Here is an 18,849-nt window from a genome sequence, read left to right on the forward strand (position 1 = left end):
AATCTACGCGAATTCCAAAATGTGTCATCCACAGAAAGACAGCGCTTGAAATATCTGAAAGTGGATGAGCAAAAAAAGAAGTTGGTTTGCTTCTCAGTATATTCTAGTATTTTTGCTTGTGAAATGGAAACTGATGCAGAATGTTAAATTTATTCCACAAAGAATATTCCATGGTGCCATTTTGATCATAAAACCGATACAATTTATTTTAACGCGTTGCCATCGATGGAGTACACGCTGTACTTATTCTGTCGGTACAGCCTCCTGGAGACGAATACTAACCTGTATCTGCATTTTCTTGCGTTTTATGCAAAAAAGCTGATCAAAATACTCGTTTTGACCTTATTTCGTAATCAAACGGTCTTACTGCTACAACCTCGGCATACGGCAGTCACTCTTTTGTCAGTCGTTTGTGTGTACATTAATACATCCTTTCTTATTGAGAGATACTGTTAAGCAGTTTCACTCCTCGCCTTCTATATAGCCGCCCACTCACAAATCAAGGCAAAATTGTGCAATAAACCCTCATAAATACCAAAATTCAAATTTCCACAAAGTCAAATCTGCTTACGGAGGTTGCGATGTCAGTCCTGAGGTTGAACTATAGAATGAAGATCCTAAACGCAGTGATGATATATTCTAGGAATGGTGTTCGATTTCACCAAAGTACGTACTGATGGGTTTTTGGAGTCGCAAATTTATAGAGCTGTAATTGCTATAGAGCTAATTTATAGAGCTGTATTTGCATTATGAAAGTCTTGAAATAAAGTACGGTATTTACATGGTTGTCAGGTGGTTTCTCATTGCCACTGCATTTCGATTCAATGGATTTCTGAGCTTATTCATTACAAATATGAGGTTAGTATTATAACTTAGGAGTCCAAAACCAAACATAGTAAGTACATGTTTTCCGTTTTTTTTTTTTCAATTAAAAACAACGACTGGCTTTAAAATTTAAAACAAGCAGAACTTCTTGTATATATAAAGAGACCTATCGTCCCTCTTAACCCCCCTCACCCCTGCTTTTATGCTACAATTTTTCAAAGTGTTTTACTAAAAACAATCAAGGAAGGAGTTAAATATGATAATTGGTGTTATGATGGTAGGCTGCCAGATGGTAGTTAAGCGTATGCTTTTACTTTGAACAACCCGTTTGATTGTTGCAACTAAATGCACCCTTTAATCCTGGAAGTCTTGTGATAAAAATGTAACATTTTATGACATTGTTCTTTGGTCAAAGCATACATTTTTGAATTTTTAGAGACAAAAAGTCACACCTTAACGCAAAGCGCTTAGGCAGGCGCCACACCTCTTCCGCACAAGACTATTCTCTTCGTATTTACTTTTATTTGAAAAAAAAAGAAATTTTATAAATATCTATTCTGTTTTGAACAGTATCTTCAGGATTATCTTCTACATAAGTGGGCTGCCACCCAGCGGCGTCAATTCACGGAAGTATACTGGGAAGGACAAAAATGTGTGTTTCAAAATCTAGGGGGAAACTTCCGCTATATTTTCAATTTTTTCAATAAAGTACCAAAAAAACCATTTTTCAATAAAAATGTCAAAACAGGTATTTTTCAAACGGGTGGGTGGGGGGGGGGGGACTGTCTATGCTACATGGACCGTACTTGTTTAGTCACTGATGCGCCTTCACTTTTCTTATAACGGATTTCTTTTTCTATCTTCAATCGTTCTTGAGATGCTCTTTGCCTCTCCCAGCACCTTATTTGTAGGATTCGTTCTGTTGGTAACAAATTACTTAGTATGATGATACTTTTTAGACCTACAGATGTTGTAGACAAAGTTTTAAGAGAAGAACAGTATGGTTTTAGGAAGGTAAAGGATGTGTCGACCAAATTCTCAGTCTCAGGCAAAAAATCGAGAAGTATCTGAGTCATCAAACCATTTTAGTCCTTAGTTTTATAGATTATGAGTAAGCGTTTGATCCAGCTGATAGAAGACCTTTAGCGAAGTTCTTATCCGTTAGTGACACACTACACAAACACATTAAAGAGATTAGTGATATTAGTGATATGAGATTAGTGATATGTACGAGAATAACACTGTTGTGGTTAGGGTAGGAAATGAGGTTAGCAGCTGGTTTCCTGTTGAATCAGGAGTTACGCAGGGTTGCGTTCTATCCTCATTTTATGGATCAGTTTGATGGACTTTGTCCTAAAGAACATGGCAAAGGCTATGGGAGAACATGGAATAAAACGCCGAAGTAAAACTCTCCTAGTCTTAAATTATACTGATGATTTGAAGTATCCTAGATTAAAGTATTTGTAAAATGGATAATTGTCTAGAGGTTTTGAGAGGTCAGGGTGCAAGAATAGGTTCGAAAATTAATTTTAAGGAAAATATAGCTTAGATACCAATACAGTTATGAAAACTCGATTTATTTTTGGGAGACAATGCGCGGTAGCGATGCTAGCGGCTGGAGACAGGAAACTGGTAGTCTGAATCTAGAAGTCAGAGCACAGCTTAGATACCAATATTGGTATCTAATCTGTGTATGCAACAAAACAAAATTGCGTTCCCGCCTATGGTGTTGTAGTACGATCTACGCGTCGGAGCGTGGGCTTGGAGGAGGCGCCAAGTTCAGAGCTCTGTACCAAAAGCTTCTCATGGGCAAGATAGGAGTTTTCATAACTGTATTGATATCTAAGCTGTGAAGGAAAATAAGTCGCTTCGATTGGGAATAAGTGAAGGGGACCAATTATGATGGGTAACGAGGAGCTTGATCAAATGAATAGCTTCGCTTACCTAGGTAGTATTATTAGTAAAGCTGGTGGATGCAGTAAAGATGTAATAACTAGGTAAGCCAAGGCCCAGGGTGTTTTCGCACAGTTGAAAAAAGTTTGGAAGGATTGCAAGATAAGCATGCGAGCCAAGATAAAAATATTTGAAGCTGCAGTGATAACAGTGGTCAAATACGGCTCTGAAGGATGGGCACTCCAAAGACTGAAGGAAGATTTGCTAAATGCTTTCTAGAGCAATTGCCTATCGATTTTTTTGGTTACTCAAATTTTGGGTACCCAAAGGTTGGCCGTATGGTTTTTTAGCGCGAGTTCTTCGAAAGACGGAGTACGATTTGTTGATGTTTTCTAAAGGAATTGTCCACAATTCTTTTGGGTAACCGTTTGACTAACCGTATTTCAAACACTAAGCTGTACGTGAAATTTGGTTCTATCTCGCTTTCTAGGGTTATAATGAGAGCAATTTTGAGATGGCTAGGACACGTTCTGCGGATGAAGGACGGTATATTGCCAAAGGTTGTCCTTTTCGGTCAACCATCTAGAGCCATACGAAAACCAGGTCGTCCCCGAATGGGGCTGGATGAGATCGTAGGGAAGAGTTTAATCGAAATACTAACTTCTGTGGATGGTGTAAAGAGAGTGGCTCTGAATAGATTGGGACGGAGGAGGAGTATGTGTAGCTGCGTTGGGCTCAAGCGGCTAGGTGCTGCTGTGAGTTGTTAGTTGCAGTAGCAGTAATAACAATATCATGCTGAAATTTAAAAATACTACCATGAGCTATGAGGACTCTCGCACTATTACAATAATAGTGTCTGTTGTCTTTCACTGTCACGTCTAAAATCAAATACTTTTCTATTGCAATCCGAAATTTTTCCAAATGGCAGAAGCCATTACAATGATACAAGTATTCATAGTTGAAATTAATTTTAAACTGGGAAGTTTTTCTGATTGAAGTAACGAGTGAAGTTGATACTTCAAATGAACAAAAACTGTTGTTTCGCAGTTTATGTAACATGTTCAAATAAAGTGGCGTGTGACATCACCCTGTATTTATAGAATTCTCAAAAAATGATGTTATACTGAAAAAATGATATCGAGACAAAAAACGGGTTGTTCTTTTAGGCGCAGAAAAATGCTTAAGCAGACAGTAGAATATAAAAGACGGCTAATATAAGGCTCTCAATAGTCATTTATCAGCCATGACATTAACAACTTAAGTATAGAATTAGAACTATCTGAAAATAACTTGAGTAAGAACAGTTTCTGATAAAGCTCTGTTTTTTTTCAGATTTCTATAAATGTAGGGAAATATTAAAGTCCGTTTATTTGAGGTTGATTTCTAGGTAAATGTTGAATAAACTTGCAGGACAGGAAATCAAAAATTCAAATAGATGAGGATCATTATGAGAAATATAAAAATCCTAGGGAAACATCGGGAGTCAGGTTTTTCGAGCTTGATTTTTTTTCCAGAGTTCTATAAAGGTAGGGAATATTACAAATCCGTTTATTTGAGGTTGATTTCTAGGGAAACATCGGGAGTCAGGTTTTTCGAGCTTGATTTCTAGTTAAACGTTAATTGAACTCAGAAATCAGGAAATCACTAATTCGAGCAGATTAAGATCACCAGGAGAAATATAAAAATAGTAGGGAAATATTTCAAGTCAGCTTATTCGAGTTGGATTTTTAGATAAGCGTTAAATAATCACACAAGACTTGAGATCACAAATTGGAACAGATTACGGTCACAAGGGGAATTCTAAAAATCCTAGGTAGATATCACGAGCCAGTTTATTGGAGTGTGGTTTCTAGATAAATGCTAAATAAACTTGCAAAAAAGGAAATCACAAATTCGAATAGATTAAGATCAAAAGGAGAAATGTATGCATCTTAGAGAAATATCTTAAACTTTTTCGAGCTTGATTTCTAGATAGACGTTAAATGAACTTAGAAAATAGGAAATCACAAGTTGGAATAGACTAAGATCACACGGAGATAGTAGGGAAATATTTCGAGTCAGCTTATTTGAGTTGGATTTTTAGATAAACGTTAGATAATCTCTGAAAGTAGGGAAATCACAAATTTGAATAGATTAAGAACTTAAGCAGAAATATAAATCCTAGGGAAATATCTTGCGTCAGCTTTTTTTTAGCTTGATTTCTAGAAAAACGCTAAATAAACTCGCAAAACAGAAAATCACAAAGAAATAAAAATATTCTTGGGAAATATATTAAGTCAGCTTCTTTTTTTTTTAGCTTGATTTCTTGATAAACGCCAAATAAGCCCACAAAACAGGAAACCACAAATTTGAATAGATTAAGAACATAAGGAGAATCTTAAAAATCCCAGGAAAATATCTTGAGTCAGCTTATTCGAGCTTGATTTCCAGATAAACGTTAAATAAACTTGGAAAATAGGAAATTACAAATTCGAATAGATTAAGATCATGAGGAGAAATATGAAAATCCTTGGAAAATATCTCGAGTCAGCTTATTCGAGTTTGAGTTTCTAGGCAAACTTTAGTTAAACTCGAAAACAGGAAATCAGAAATTCGAATAGATTGCGATCGCAATGAAAAATAAAAAAATCCAAGGGAAATATCTTGAGTCAGCTTATTCGAGCTTGATTTCCATATAAAAGTTAAATAAACTTGGAAAACAGGAAATCACAAATTCGAATAGATTAAGATCATAAAGACAAATATAAAAATCCTAGGAAAATATCTCGAGTCACCTTATTCAAGTTTGATTTCTAGATAAACGCTCATTAAACTCGGAAAACAGGAAATCACAAATTTGGATAGATTACGATCACAAGGAAAAATATAAAAATCCAAGGGAAATATCTTGAGTCTGCTTATTCGAGCTTTGTCTCTAGATATAGTCTAGGAAAACTGGGAAAAAGGAGTCAACTTCAAACAAATTGCTATGCAAATGATCTTTCACTACCTGACCAAAAATTGTGTGCTGATTCCGAATCCACAAAGTTTACCGCTCTAGCTCTTTCACAAATTTAAGTTTTTTTTTACGTTGAATTTGAGATTGTGACAAAAAATTTTGATTGAGTAAATACCAGCAAATTAGATTATTATATATATATATATATATATATATATATATATATATATATATATATATATATATATATATATATACGTTGAATTTGAGATTGTGACAAAAAATTTTGATTGAGTAAATACCAGCAAATTAGATTATTATTATATATATATATATATATATATATATATATATATATATATATATATATATATATATATATATATATATATATATATATATATATATATATATATATATATATATATATATATATATATATATATATTTATATCTATATATATATATGTATATATATATATTTTATGTATCTATTATATGTATACCAGCAATTAGATTAGATATGTTATTTCTACGCTCTTTTGTTTCCAGATGAACATGAAGCTAAATGTTTAAACTTTAAAAGAATCGTTTGGAGATTAAAGCTTTGAGAGAGAGTGAGCTTGGAGGAGATGTTCAGCCTGCAGTTGTATATTAAACTTGGCTTATGGCAGAACTTTTGCAGCCTCGCGCCTTGGTAACAACCAAGACTGGGTCCAGGTAAAATCCAGTATGCCTGGATCCTTAGTTTTGTGAAAGTGAGTAAGAATGAGGAGGAGGAGGGGAAGTTGAAGCGCATGTTTGCCAACAACAAAAACGTTCTGTCACTGAGCTTCCCTTAGATGAGATGAAACACTAGTTCCAAATAAGAGATCAATATACTCAGATATAATGCAACACAGAGATCGATTAAATTAGGCAGATAAAAATCACAGTAACACAGAGATTCATTGGATACTGTCAAAGCTATTCAAAAATTTGGTCTTCTTCGCTACTATCGTCTTCAAGGTTTCCGGCATCAATTGTTTCGCAGTTAGAACAGCTTGCTCCTTTTCAATTGCCACAAACCCAAGTACACCCTAAGCCATGTATTTTGCAAGAACATCGCAGCGTCGAACACTCGCTATTGCAATTACAGTGAAACACTGAGAGAAAGGAAGGTGGTGCCGGTTATTTATCTGAATACACAGGTCATAATTCTTCTTTCTGTGCAATCCAGCAAAACTCCAAAGGATCCAGTCGACACTCATTCATTTTTCCACGATTGTACTTGGAATTATGCTCGAAGCGAATGATCTTTGCAAACACCGCTTGTTGGTGGAAGTGTTTTTGCCTCTACATACTTTTTAAAGGAATTTTCTGTAGCGGACCTGATCAAGACTTGTTTCATTTTCTGCAGCCTTAAATAAGATAAGCATGGCATTCTCTCCAGCTTTTCTAACGTTGTCTTTTGTAGAAGCTAAATCTAGGAATAGTCCGGCGATATCCTGGAAGTTTTTCTTCTTGTTGCTAGTTCAGAGGTGTAGATTTTCCTTTGCCACAAACTCGAAAAGTTGAATCGCATCTGAGAAAGGAACAGAGAAAAAGAATTTGGTAGCAAAGTACGTCACCAAGTTTCGATTTAGCTGCCGACATATCCCACAGACTTGCTTCGTGGATCAGATAACACATCGGGACTCATTTTGCTTGACTAAGAATCGCAAGTGCTGGTCAATGGTTTTCTGCATTTGTGTAAGAACTTCGACAAGACTTGTGAAAACAATCTCCCACAACAGCCGTCATATTAGTCTGTTTTTGCTTTTTACTTCATTAATCTGTGCTTCTCGTTCCTACTTCAGTCACAACGACTTTCTCGTCCACTTCGAATATTTCTTTCTTACAGAATAAACAAATCATCTGCACTATATTTCTACCTCATAAAAGGACGTAACGAGTCAATTGACGCGAAACGAAAACCAAACTAATTTTAAAATTTTCAGGTATTTTTCTAGTTGGAATTTAAAGATTAAAATTATCACTCAGACACCATAAATACTTTTGAAGTTTAAATAATGATTTTAGCGATTGTGTTAAAATTTTCCGGAGTTATTCAAGTCTCAATTGACTAATCAGATTTTTTGTTAAAACCAAAAAAAAAAAAAATAAATAACTACATTTTATACAAGTATATCTGCATGTTTTTTATAATGTTAAAAATTCTATTTTGATCTTTGTATGCAAGATGATTCTCGTGGACGATTTTCGAAAAAGTCAGCCTTTTATGTACCTCAAATTTGCCTCAGAGTCTACCTCACTCTCTCCATCTCAATCCAAATTGCTGTAATGTTCTGATGTATGTAGGGATGCTAAATCATACCCCTAAACCACTCCCTAACTTCGCAATTGTCTTTTCAGGACGGCATTCTTTACATTGAAAAAAAAAAAAACAAATTCACGCTCAACGTCAACCTAAAAAACTCAAATTTGTGAAAGAATTAGAGTGGCAAACTTTTCGGATTTGGAATCAGCATATATTTATTAGTCGGGTAGTGAAAGCATCATTTGTATAGCAATTTGTTTGAGGTCAAACTACATTTTTAATAGACTAATAAACGTTAAATAAACTTGTAAAACAGGAAATCACAAATTCGAATAGATTAAGATCATCAGGCGAAACATAAAAATACTAGGGAAATATCTCGAGTTAGCTTATTATTAAATAAAAAAAAACTAGTTTTTTTTAACTGAAAGTAAGGAGCGACATTAAAACTTAAAACGAACAGAAATTACTCCGTATATGAAATGGGTTGTCCCCTCCTCAACGCCTCGCTCTTTACGCTAGAGTTTTTAATTGTTTTAAAAAGTAGAATTGTGGCAAAGAGTCAAACTTTAGCGTAAAGAGCGAGGGATTGCGAAGGTGACAAACCATTTCATATACGGAGTAATTTCTGTTCGTTTAAGTTTTAATGTCGCTCCTTACTTTCAGTTTTTGAATTAAAGGCTTTTGAATTAATGCATGTTTGATTTTGGCTCTCCGCACATAAGTTATTAAAATGAAATTTGCATATTAATTCTTTTTTTTTTTGGCTAAATGGCTTTCTCTTAGTTTTGACCAGACGATTTTGAAAGATAAGGGGTGGGGAAGGAGGCCTAGCTGCCCTCCAATTTTTCAGTTACTTAAAAAGGCAATTAGAACTTTTACTTTTTAACGAACGTTTTTATTAGGAAAAAATATACGTAACTTAAGAATTAACTTACGTAACAAACTTTTATATTCTTATTTTTTTTTATTATGTATATGAGGGGGTTTGTCCCCTTGTTAATACCTCGCTCTTTACACTAAATCTTAAGTTTTGTCCCAATTCTTTAAGAATGACCCCTGAATCAGAAAGACCGTAGAATAAATAGTTGAAATTACTAAAAATACTTTAGCATAAAGAGCGAGGTATTTATCTCCTCCTAAATACCTCGCTCTTTATGCTAAAGTATTTTTAGAACCCCTCATATGCGTAATAATCTCTGTTCGTTTTAAGTTTTAATGCTACTCCATACTTTCAATTGAAAAAGACTTTTTCATGTTTATTTTTTCATTGTTTTTTTTATAGTAATGCTAGAAAATCCCGCGCCCTTTTCAATGAATTTCTATTCCTCCATGACATATTCCTCCTATCATATTCCTCCCACATAGCCCCCTCCCCTCAACCCCACCGCCAAACCAAAAATCCCCCTGAAAACGTCTGTACACTTCCCAATAACCATTACTGTATGTAATGTATGTAACTGGTCAAAGTTTGTAACTTGCAGCCTCTCCCCCAGGGACTGTGGGGGAGTAAGTCATCCCCAAAGACATAGTTATTATGGTTTTCGACTATGCGGAACAAAATGGCTATCTCAAAATTTTGATCCGTTGACTTTGAAAAAAAATGAGTTCGGGAGGGGGCCTAGGTGTCCTCCAATGTTTTTGGTCACTAAAAAAAAAAAACTAGAACTTTTCAAATACTGTTGCGGTTAAGGTAGGAAATGAGGTTAGCAACTGGTTTTGTATTAAATCAGGAGTTAAGCAGGGTTGTGTTCTATCCCCCTTTATATGGATCATTTTGATGGACTTCGTCTTAAGGAGCACAGGAAAGGCAATTGGAGACCATGGAATCAAATGGGGAGGAAGAACGCTCCTGGACTTAGATTATGCTGATGATTTAAGCATATTAGATGAAAGTGTGAGCAAAATGAATGAATTTTTAGAGGTTTTACGAGTTCAGGGTGCTAAAATAGGCTTGAAAATTAATGTTAAGAAGACTAAGTCACTAAGGTTAGGAATAAGTGAAGATGAACAGGTGACCTTAGGTAACGAAAAGATTGATCAGGTTGGGAGCTTCAGTTACCTTGGTAGTATTATTAGTAAAGATGGTGGGAGCAGTGAAGATGTTAAAAGTAGAATAGCTAAAGCTCAGGGTGTTTTTTCACAGTTAAAAAAAGTTTGGAAGAATAGAAAGATAAGCCTACAAACCAAGATTAGAATATTGGAAGCTACAGTGATGACAGTGGTCAAATATGGCTCTGAAGCATGGACACTCCGAAAAGCAGATGAAAATTTACTAGATGTTTTCCAGAGAAATTGCCTACGGATTGTTCTGGGTACCCGGCTGACTGACCGTATTTCAAACAGTAGGTTGTACGAAAAGTGTGGTTCAATCCCGCTTTCTGGGGCTATAATGAAAGAAAGGTTGAGATGGCTAGGCCACGTTCTACGGATGAAGGATGACAGATTACCGAAGATTGTCCTTTTTGGCCAACCGTCTGGGGCTACACGGAAAGCAGGTCGTCCTTGTCTGGGTTGGGAGGATGTCATAAATAAGGATTTAAAGGAAATGGGAACTTCCTGGGAGGGTGTAAAGAGGGAGGCTTTAAATAGATTAGGTTGGAGGAGGAGCGTGCGTAGCTGTGTTGGCCTCAGGCGGTTTGGTGCTGCAGTGAGTTATTAGTAGTAGTAGTAGTTAAAATTAGCCCTCTTGCGACATTCTAGGACCACTTGGTCGATACGATGGCCCCTGGGGAAAAAACAACAAATAAACAAATGAACACGCACCCGTGATCTGTCTTCTATCAAAAAATACGAAATTCCACATTTTTGTAGATAGGAGGCTGGAATTTTTGCTATAGGGTTCTCTGATATGCTGAATTCTATAACTTTTAGGGGGTGTTCCCCCTTATTTTCCAAAATAAGGTAAATTTTCTCAGGCTCGTAACTTTTGATGACAAAGACTAAATTTGATGAAACTTATACATTTAAATTCCTTGAAATATTGAAACTTATTATTATTCCTTAAATATTGAAACTTATAAATTTTTATATTTAATTCCGTTTTTTAGAGTTTCGTTTACTATTGAGCCGGGTCGCTCCTTACTACAGTTCGTTACCAGGAACTTTTATATTGTTTGATTTCTAGCTAAACACAAAGGAGAAATATAAAATTCTAGGGGAAAATCTTGAGTCAGTTTATTTCAGTTTGATTTCTAGATAAATGCTAAATAAACTTGCCAAAAAGTAAATCACAAATTCAAATAGATTAAGATTACTGGGAGAGATTTAAAAATCCTATCCTCGGCAACTGCAAGAAAAATGAGAATCAATAATGTGTCCTTTCAAATTTACATTTGCAATAATGCCCAGTTATAAATCAAAATATTTTGAATCTGCTAAAGATGTCTAGCGTAAAAATTCCTTCGGTTTCTGATGATTCTAAATAACTAGTTTCGGCTTTTTATAACCCTAAACTTCAAAAAAAATTACGTTGTGCAAGTAAACAATTCCCATAGTCTAGTGGGTTAATATTCCCTGACGGTATTCGTAGGGGGGGGGGGTTCTTCATTGCACGTAGGGAAAAATAGCCTTTGTCGGAGTAAGCAATCTGTCAATGCCTCTAGATGAACGACAAAATAGTAATATTTTATCAACTTTATACTAGCTGCCAAATTGTTATGGTACACACTATTTACTGATTTAGAAGCAAATTTAAATCTTTAAAGAAAAAATGTTCTCTTGAAAGGATTAAGAAACTTATCTACGCCAGAGAAAAAAACAACAACAAAAAAGCATAGAATAAACAACCGATTAAGTATTGCCAGCCAGTGGAACCTGGGAAACTTCCCAGACAAACCCCATAAAAGGGAAAACTTAAAACCTGGAAACCCAGAAATCCGTGAAAATCAGAAAATAAGGCAAATTTAATATAAATTAGCCAAGAAGCCAAAGAAAATAAGCCAAGCGCTCCGCTTAGCCGTCCTCAGTGCCAAAACTTCAACAATTTAAAGTGTGAATTTACCTCTTGTTGCCTTTTTTCTTTTTAGGTAATTTTTAACTGCAATTTTAACATTAATTACCTTCCCTCCAGTTGATTAGTGTTTGTAGTTGGATGACACTAATCTTACGCACAGAAAAAAGTATTAAACACCACTCCCCTCCTCTTCAAAAATGGACTCGATATGTTTGTTTTTATTCGTTTGGGGAAGTGCACAAGAGGGGACCTGTCCCGAAAAATTATTAGTTTGACTTCAATTGGGGCATGAAAAAGAATAAAACTGATAGAGAAAGATAATCTTCAGAACCAGCTCCTGGTGAGCAATAACTGTAAAAACTGCGAGATCAGAAATCTTTTGTGGTCACCTAGCGCTATATACAGACATTTGGAGAGAATTTACCTCTTATTAAATGAAAAAAAAGCTAGTTTTTTTTAACTGTAAGTAAGGAGCGACATTAAAACTTAAAACGAACAGAAATTACTCCATATATGAAATGGGTTGTCCCCTCTTCAACGCCTCGCTCTTTACGCTAAACTTTGACTCTTTGCCACAATTCTACTTTTTAAAACAATTAAAAGCTTTAGCGTAAAGAGCGAGGCGTTGAAGAGGGGACAACCCATTTCATATACGGAGTATTTCTGTTCGTTTTAAGTTTTAATGTCGCTCCTTACTTACAGTTAAAAAAACTAGTTTTTTTCATTTAATTTCTGAACGTCTTTGAATTAATGCATGTTTGATTTTGGCTCTCCACCATAGGACTTGTCCAATCTTATTGAATTTTTTTGTATTGAATCAGATTAACAGATTATTAAAATGACATTTGCATATTAATTCTTTTTTTGGATAAATGGCTTTCTTTTAGTTTTGATCAGACGATTTTGAGAAATAAGGGGTGGGGAAGGAGGCCTAGTTGCCCTCCAATTCTTCGGTTACATAAAAAGGCAACTATAACTTTTAATTTTTAACTAACGTTTCTATTAGTAAAAAATATACGTAACTTAAGAATTAACTTACGTAACAAACTTTTATATTCTTATATTTTTATTATGTATATAAGGGGGTTTGTATCCTCGTTAATGCCTCGCTCTTTACACTAAATCGTAAATTTTGTTTCAATTCTTTAAGAATGACCCCTGAATCAGAAAGGCCGTAGAGTAAATAGTTGAAATTACTAAAAATACTTTAGCATAAAAAGCCAGGTATTTATCTCCTCCTAAATACCTCGCTATTTATGCTAAAGTATATTTAGAGCCCCTCATATGCGTAATAATCTCTGTTCGTTTTAAGCTTCAATGCTACTCCTTACTTTCTCCTTAATTGAAAAAACTTTTTCATGTTTATTTTTTCATTATCTTTTATAATAGTTTTAGAAAACCCTGCGCCCTTTTCATTGAATTTTTCTTCCCCCATGACATATTTCTCCAAGGAAAGATTTACCCACATAGCCCCCTCCCCTCAGCCCCACCCCCAAAACCAAAAAAAATCCCCCCGAAAACGTCTCTACACTTCCCAATAACGATTATTATATGTAAACACTGGTCAAAGCTTTTAACTTGCAGCCCCTCCCCCAGGGACTGTGGGGGAGTAAGTCATTCGACTATGCGAATGATGGTTTTCGACTGTGCGGAACAAAATGGCTATCTCAAAATTTTGATCCGTTGACTTTGGAGAAAAAATGAGCGTGGGAGGGGGTCTAGGTGCCCTCCAATTTTTTTGGTCACTTAAAAAGGGCACTAGAACTTTTCATTTTCATTAGAATGAGCCCTCTTGCGACATTCTAGGACCACTTGGTCGATACGATGACCCCTGGGGAAAAAAAAAAAAAAAACAACAAACAAACAAATAAACACCCACCCGTGATTTGTCTTCTGGCAAAAAATACGAAATTCCACATTTTTGTAGATAGGAATTGAAATTTTTGCTATAGGGTTCTCTGATACGCCGAATGCGACGGTGTGATTTTCGTTAAGATTCTACAACTTTTACGGGGTGTTTCCCCCTATTTTCCAAAATAAAGCAAATTTTCTCAGGCTCATAACTTTTGATGACAAATACTGAAGTTGATGAAACTTATATATTTAAAATTAGCATGAAAATCCGATTCTTTTGATGTATATTTTAGCATCAAAATTCTGTTTTTTAGAGTTTCGTTTACTATTGAGCCGGTCGCTCCTTACTACAGTTCGTTACCACGAACTGTATGATTGCCTCGTAATTTTTAACTGCAATTTTAGGCAATTTTAGGTAATTTAATAGGTAAAATTTAACTGCATTTTAACATAACACAGGTCACTCCCCAGCTTCGAAAACCCTACATTCAAGAAATTTTCTATTTCAAACACGAAAAATTATGAAAAATTCAGAAAAAGCTTAAGAATGCGAGGGAATAAAAAGAAAACGAAAAAAAAATATGTTACGGAAAAATTTAGTAAGAATTTAAACAAAAGATAGTGTTCAACGAACTATTGATAAGTATCTAAACCTGAAAACACCTTAGTATGTCTTGTAAAGCTGATTATGTAACCATATAATAAATAAACATTTGAGTATGCCGTTTATGGTATATGTTTTAGCATCCATCTGTTTTGAACATTTCGATATTCAAACACATTCAGGGAATGTGTTCTCTATATTTGGACATGACAATATGACCTATAATTTAAAGTATGGAAATTGCCTCCCATGGTTCTCTTCCTTAGCAGGGTAGTCTTTTTTTTTAAAGTTACATTTAACTGGGTCTTTGCATAATGTATCTAAACTTAGGTTAATGATGCTGTTGTTTTTCCTAAATTTCCGTATTGATTATCTTTTGTCGTAAAATTTTCTACACCTATTGCTCTGAAAATGGAGCACGGCTCTGTGGCTCTTAAAAGAGAATAAATCGAACATTTACTTTGTTTGCCTTTCTGTCCTCTCATTGTGAGCGACAGTCTACTATTTGAAGGACCAGGGCTGCATAGTAGATAGTATTTGTCAATTTTTTTTTTAATCGTAAAATAGCACAAAAATCATTTCAGTAATAGAAAAATAAAGACGGAAGTGAGAAAGTGACAAAGAGAGAAGGAGAGAAAGAAAGAAAGAAAGAAAAAAGAAAGAGAGAAAGAAAGAAAGAGAGAAAGAAAGAAAGAGAGAAAGAAAGAAAGTGAGAAAGAAAGAAAGTGAGACAGAAAGAAAGAAAGAGAGAGAGAGAGGGAGGGAGGGAGGGAGGGAGAGGATAGTTATCTCAAATTATCCAGTTTGAGTTAAAAAAAAACACTCCAACATAATGGGGGCTAAGCAGCAATGGCAATTGCACTGTGCAAATATCCAAATGGAGATCGATTTGTAAAAGTTAAGTTGAAGAGTAGTGAAACGAATACCGCAGTAGTGAAATAAATATTTTTCAATGATTTCACTTTTTATATTTCATATACATGTTTGTAAACTATATTTTTCCTCTTAAGTGTTATCATTTTCTTTACACTGTTGACTCAGTATCACCATTTTAGTATTCTCTCTATTTATATACAAGCAAACACAATAGTAGTAACTATTTATATTTCATTTTTTCACTTTTTTTTTTTCATTTTTTTTCACTTCAAATAATTTCTTAGTGGTTCTAAATGTAATTCAGGGATATATGATTTTACGTGTGGCCAAGAGAGTTATGATGGATTTTCAAAATAGCCACAAAATCACTTGGGTTGACCATACCTTCTCTATAGCACTTCTTGAGCAAGGAGAGACCGTCCATATATTACCACCAATATTCATATTCCTATGCCAATATCTTCACCAAAAAGAAAGAAAATTAGCCAAAAGAGTAGCTTGTGGCACACCACCTCTCTGTTGATCATCAGAAATTAGGGTCATTGCTGTAGGACGATCACCTGTTAAATCAGTTGGAGCTCCTTCTGTGACCTATTAGTTTCTTAATGAGTCTTCTTTTGTTCTTAAGGCCCATCGATGCTAAGAAGAATTGCCCTACCTCGTCCATTATAAATGTTTTTAGTTTGTGGGGCCAAACTATTTAGAATTATGTTGGTGGCCTTCATATAATTTGTAGAAATTAGATAACACCTTTAGATAAACGAAAGAATACTAAAAGCCGACAGCGAATTTCCCAGATATCTTAGAAAAACCATTTAATTTCTTTCAATTTGGGCCTGATATAGAGATATTCAGTTTTAATGAGACTTGCATCATCATGAAGCGTGAATTTAATTTTTTCTATTACTCGGAGCAGAATTTTCTAACTTAAGTTCAGGAAATGTCAGTCCCTAAAGATATTTTAGCCTAACTGCTCGAATAATACCGAAAATCTGTCTAAAGCAATTATCATTTAATTGATCTGACCGCTTTGGGAGTCCCTGTGCTATCATCTGAGGATTAAATGGAAGGTTTGGACTGAACAGAGGTGAATGCAGGCTGACTAGTCAAAGAACTCCCAAAGCTCTGATGCAACCCTTCCTGCTAGTTCATAAAAAGAAAGGAAAGCAAAGTAGGAAGTATGGACGTATGAGTGCTGTTAATGGCAATCCTACAAGTTGAGAGTAAGAATTAATTCTGGTGCTTAGCATAAAGAGGTTCCTGAAGTGGTGTTTTACCTTTTTTTTTCTCTGTAAGGACGCCGCTAGAATATTTTAAATGTGATAATTGAGGAAAATGTAATATTAAACAGACTGAAGCCGAATATATATAACAGCTAAGTTGAAGTTATGCTTTTCAAGAAAGAAGCAATTAGCTATAAGACAAAAGTCAACCAGAAGTTGATCGGCAATGACTGTTGTTACCTTTTCCAAGGAGGCACAAATGTTCTTCGATTACAAAAATGACGAAACTATAGGAAAATGGAGTAGGGCAGAATATCCTTGACTGGTTGGCTGTTCCATTTGCCGACAGATTTTTTGACAAAATATCTTTAAAATGTACAAAGAACAGTGAAAATGAAATGTGATTTTTGGGGTTAGTCTAGTGGAAACGTATACAACCCTAAGACTCTTAAAAAATTACAGAAAAAAAAATTTGGTGAAAAACCAACACTAAGCTTGAAGTTGCCAGACATATGACACCAACCAGCTTAAAAAGGTACAGCCTACTTTTGAAGGTACAGTTGTCTTAGCGAATCAACAATAGATTTTTTTTCAAGAAATTGTAATTTAATTTGATTATTTCTATTTATATCTAAGCAGTTATGTTTTACAGTTAAATCCGCGAGTTTTCGGTGGTATCCCTATAGCTTATTCAGAGCCCAAATCATCTGTTCCACCCAGAGCTCAGGTTTCTATGATGAAGATCCCTAAAATTGAGAAGAACATTCCCGCGATATCAAAACCTGCTCCAGTTGAGCCTTCATTGTCTTCCGAAATTGATGATTATCTATTAACTATGCAAGGTAAACAATTGTTGTCTCTGTTATAGTTCAGTTATTTCACAACAGATATTGCAACAATGACAGGAAAGAAATTCTACAGGCCTTGCCGCCTTTATTATATAAAGTTTAATCCTTATTGATTTAAACAGAAATAAAAGATCAAAATCTTATAAATTATAATTTAAAAAAAATATATGTATAAAAAATTATTGTATAAATTATTATATTGAAAAAAATTATAGTTTCAGATTCTATTCAATTTATATTGAAATTCAGAAAAAATAAGATGCAAATTTTTTTCTACTCGTAAAAATAGGGGCTTAATGTTAAAAAAGAAGAAAATGAGAGAGCTTCAGCCAAAGAGCATATATTCACAAGCGGATACTGCCACTACTTATCAGGAATGTTTTAACTGTCGTTTGTTTGCCTACAACGTTGTGCCTTGTGCCTTTTGTGCGTTGTCCGACGTTGTGTATGTGCCTGTTTGCATCCTGTTTTCTTATAGACTATAATTCAAATTTCTAGTATAGCTTTTCTAGGACTCACTTGGATTGATTTCTTCTGAGAAAGATCTCTGCTTTTTCTTTCCCAATCTTTTGTTTCTCTTTTTATTCTTTTTTTTAAATTTTGGTTTCGTTGTCGAAGTTCCGACAAGAGTAAAATTTTGTTATCTTACATCAACTTTATGAGTTCCGTTGTCAGCTGAGGATTTAGTATGTAAAGTATGTAAAGTAAAGTATGCGAAGTATGTAAAGTAAAGTATGTAAAGTATGTAAAGTAGTATGTAAAGTAGTATGTTGTTGTGTAAATTGTAATTAAAAAGAACAATTAAACAAAGATTAAATGAGAAATGAAGGATTGTCAAATACTTTTAAAATAAATTTACATAGTGACTTATTTTTCTACTTATATGATGATAAATTTTGTAGTTTTATGAATTTTAAATCGTTGGCTAGCTAAACGATGGAAATATAACTTGATGGACCTTTTAACACTGATTTAGAATATACTAGTAGTATCCCTGCAAATTCCCCTAAACCCCTGTCTAACGGGGCTAGATGTTGCCGTAGGTCACATACAAAATTTTGCTGATTTTGTTGGTTTGAATTTTTTTTTGTTTCGTTCTTTCGATTTGTTGGTTTTTTATTTTGTTGATTTCTGTTGATTAATTGTTAACCTTTTAATGGCGAAGAGTGAATTTAGCCTGGAAAAAAATGATTTAACTTTCAGGTCAGTTGAAAACTACCCAAGAGGTTGTAAGACTAAGTCAGTGGTGAAAAATAAGGTAATTTTTGAGGCTCATAGTTGATACTAGTGATTTTTATATTGCTCAGATAATGTACCCCTGATTCATGGTAAAATGAGATTTAACCTCTGATGAAAATTTCAACGCAGTCAAAAGTATCCAAGACGTTGTAAAATAAATCCGTGATTACCGTATTTTTTCAGATCAAGGCCTATTATTTTTTTTTTATCACCCTGTTTAATAGCTCCCAGATTGATGGTAATTTGAAATTCAGTTTCAGATAAAATGCCAGGTGAGTAAAAAAATACTCAAGAA

At 34.5% G+C, this 18,849-nt stretch overlaps 1 protein-coding gene across 1 annotated transcript in view; it reads left to right on the forward strand.

Moving 5' to 3' along the window:
* Window positions 1-18,849, forward strand: part of LOC136039518 (nuclear factor NF-kappa-B p105 subunit-like) — a 152,139-nt gene that overhangs the window by 95,970 nt on the left and 37,320 nt on the right. Inside the window, exon 11 of the mRNA XM_065723316.1 lies at window positions 17,120-17,309. Coding sequence (XP_065579388.1) covers window positions 17,120-17,309 — 190 coding nt within the window. The remainder of the gene's footprint in view (window positions 1-17,119; window positions 17,310-18,849) is intronic.

This window comes from Artemia franciscana, chromosome 19 (genome assembly GCF_032884065.1).
Source record: "Artemia franciscana chromosome 19, ASM3288406v1, whole genome shotgun sequence".
In the NCBI taxonomy this organism is placed as follows: domain Eukaryota; kingdom Metazoa; phylum Arthropoda; class Branchiopoda; order Anostraca; family Artemiidae; genus Artemia; species Artemia franciscana.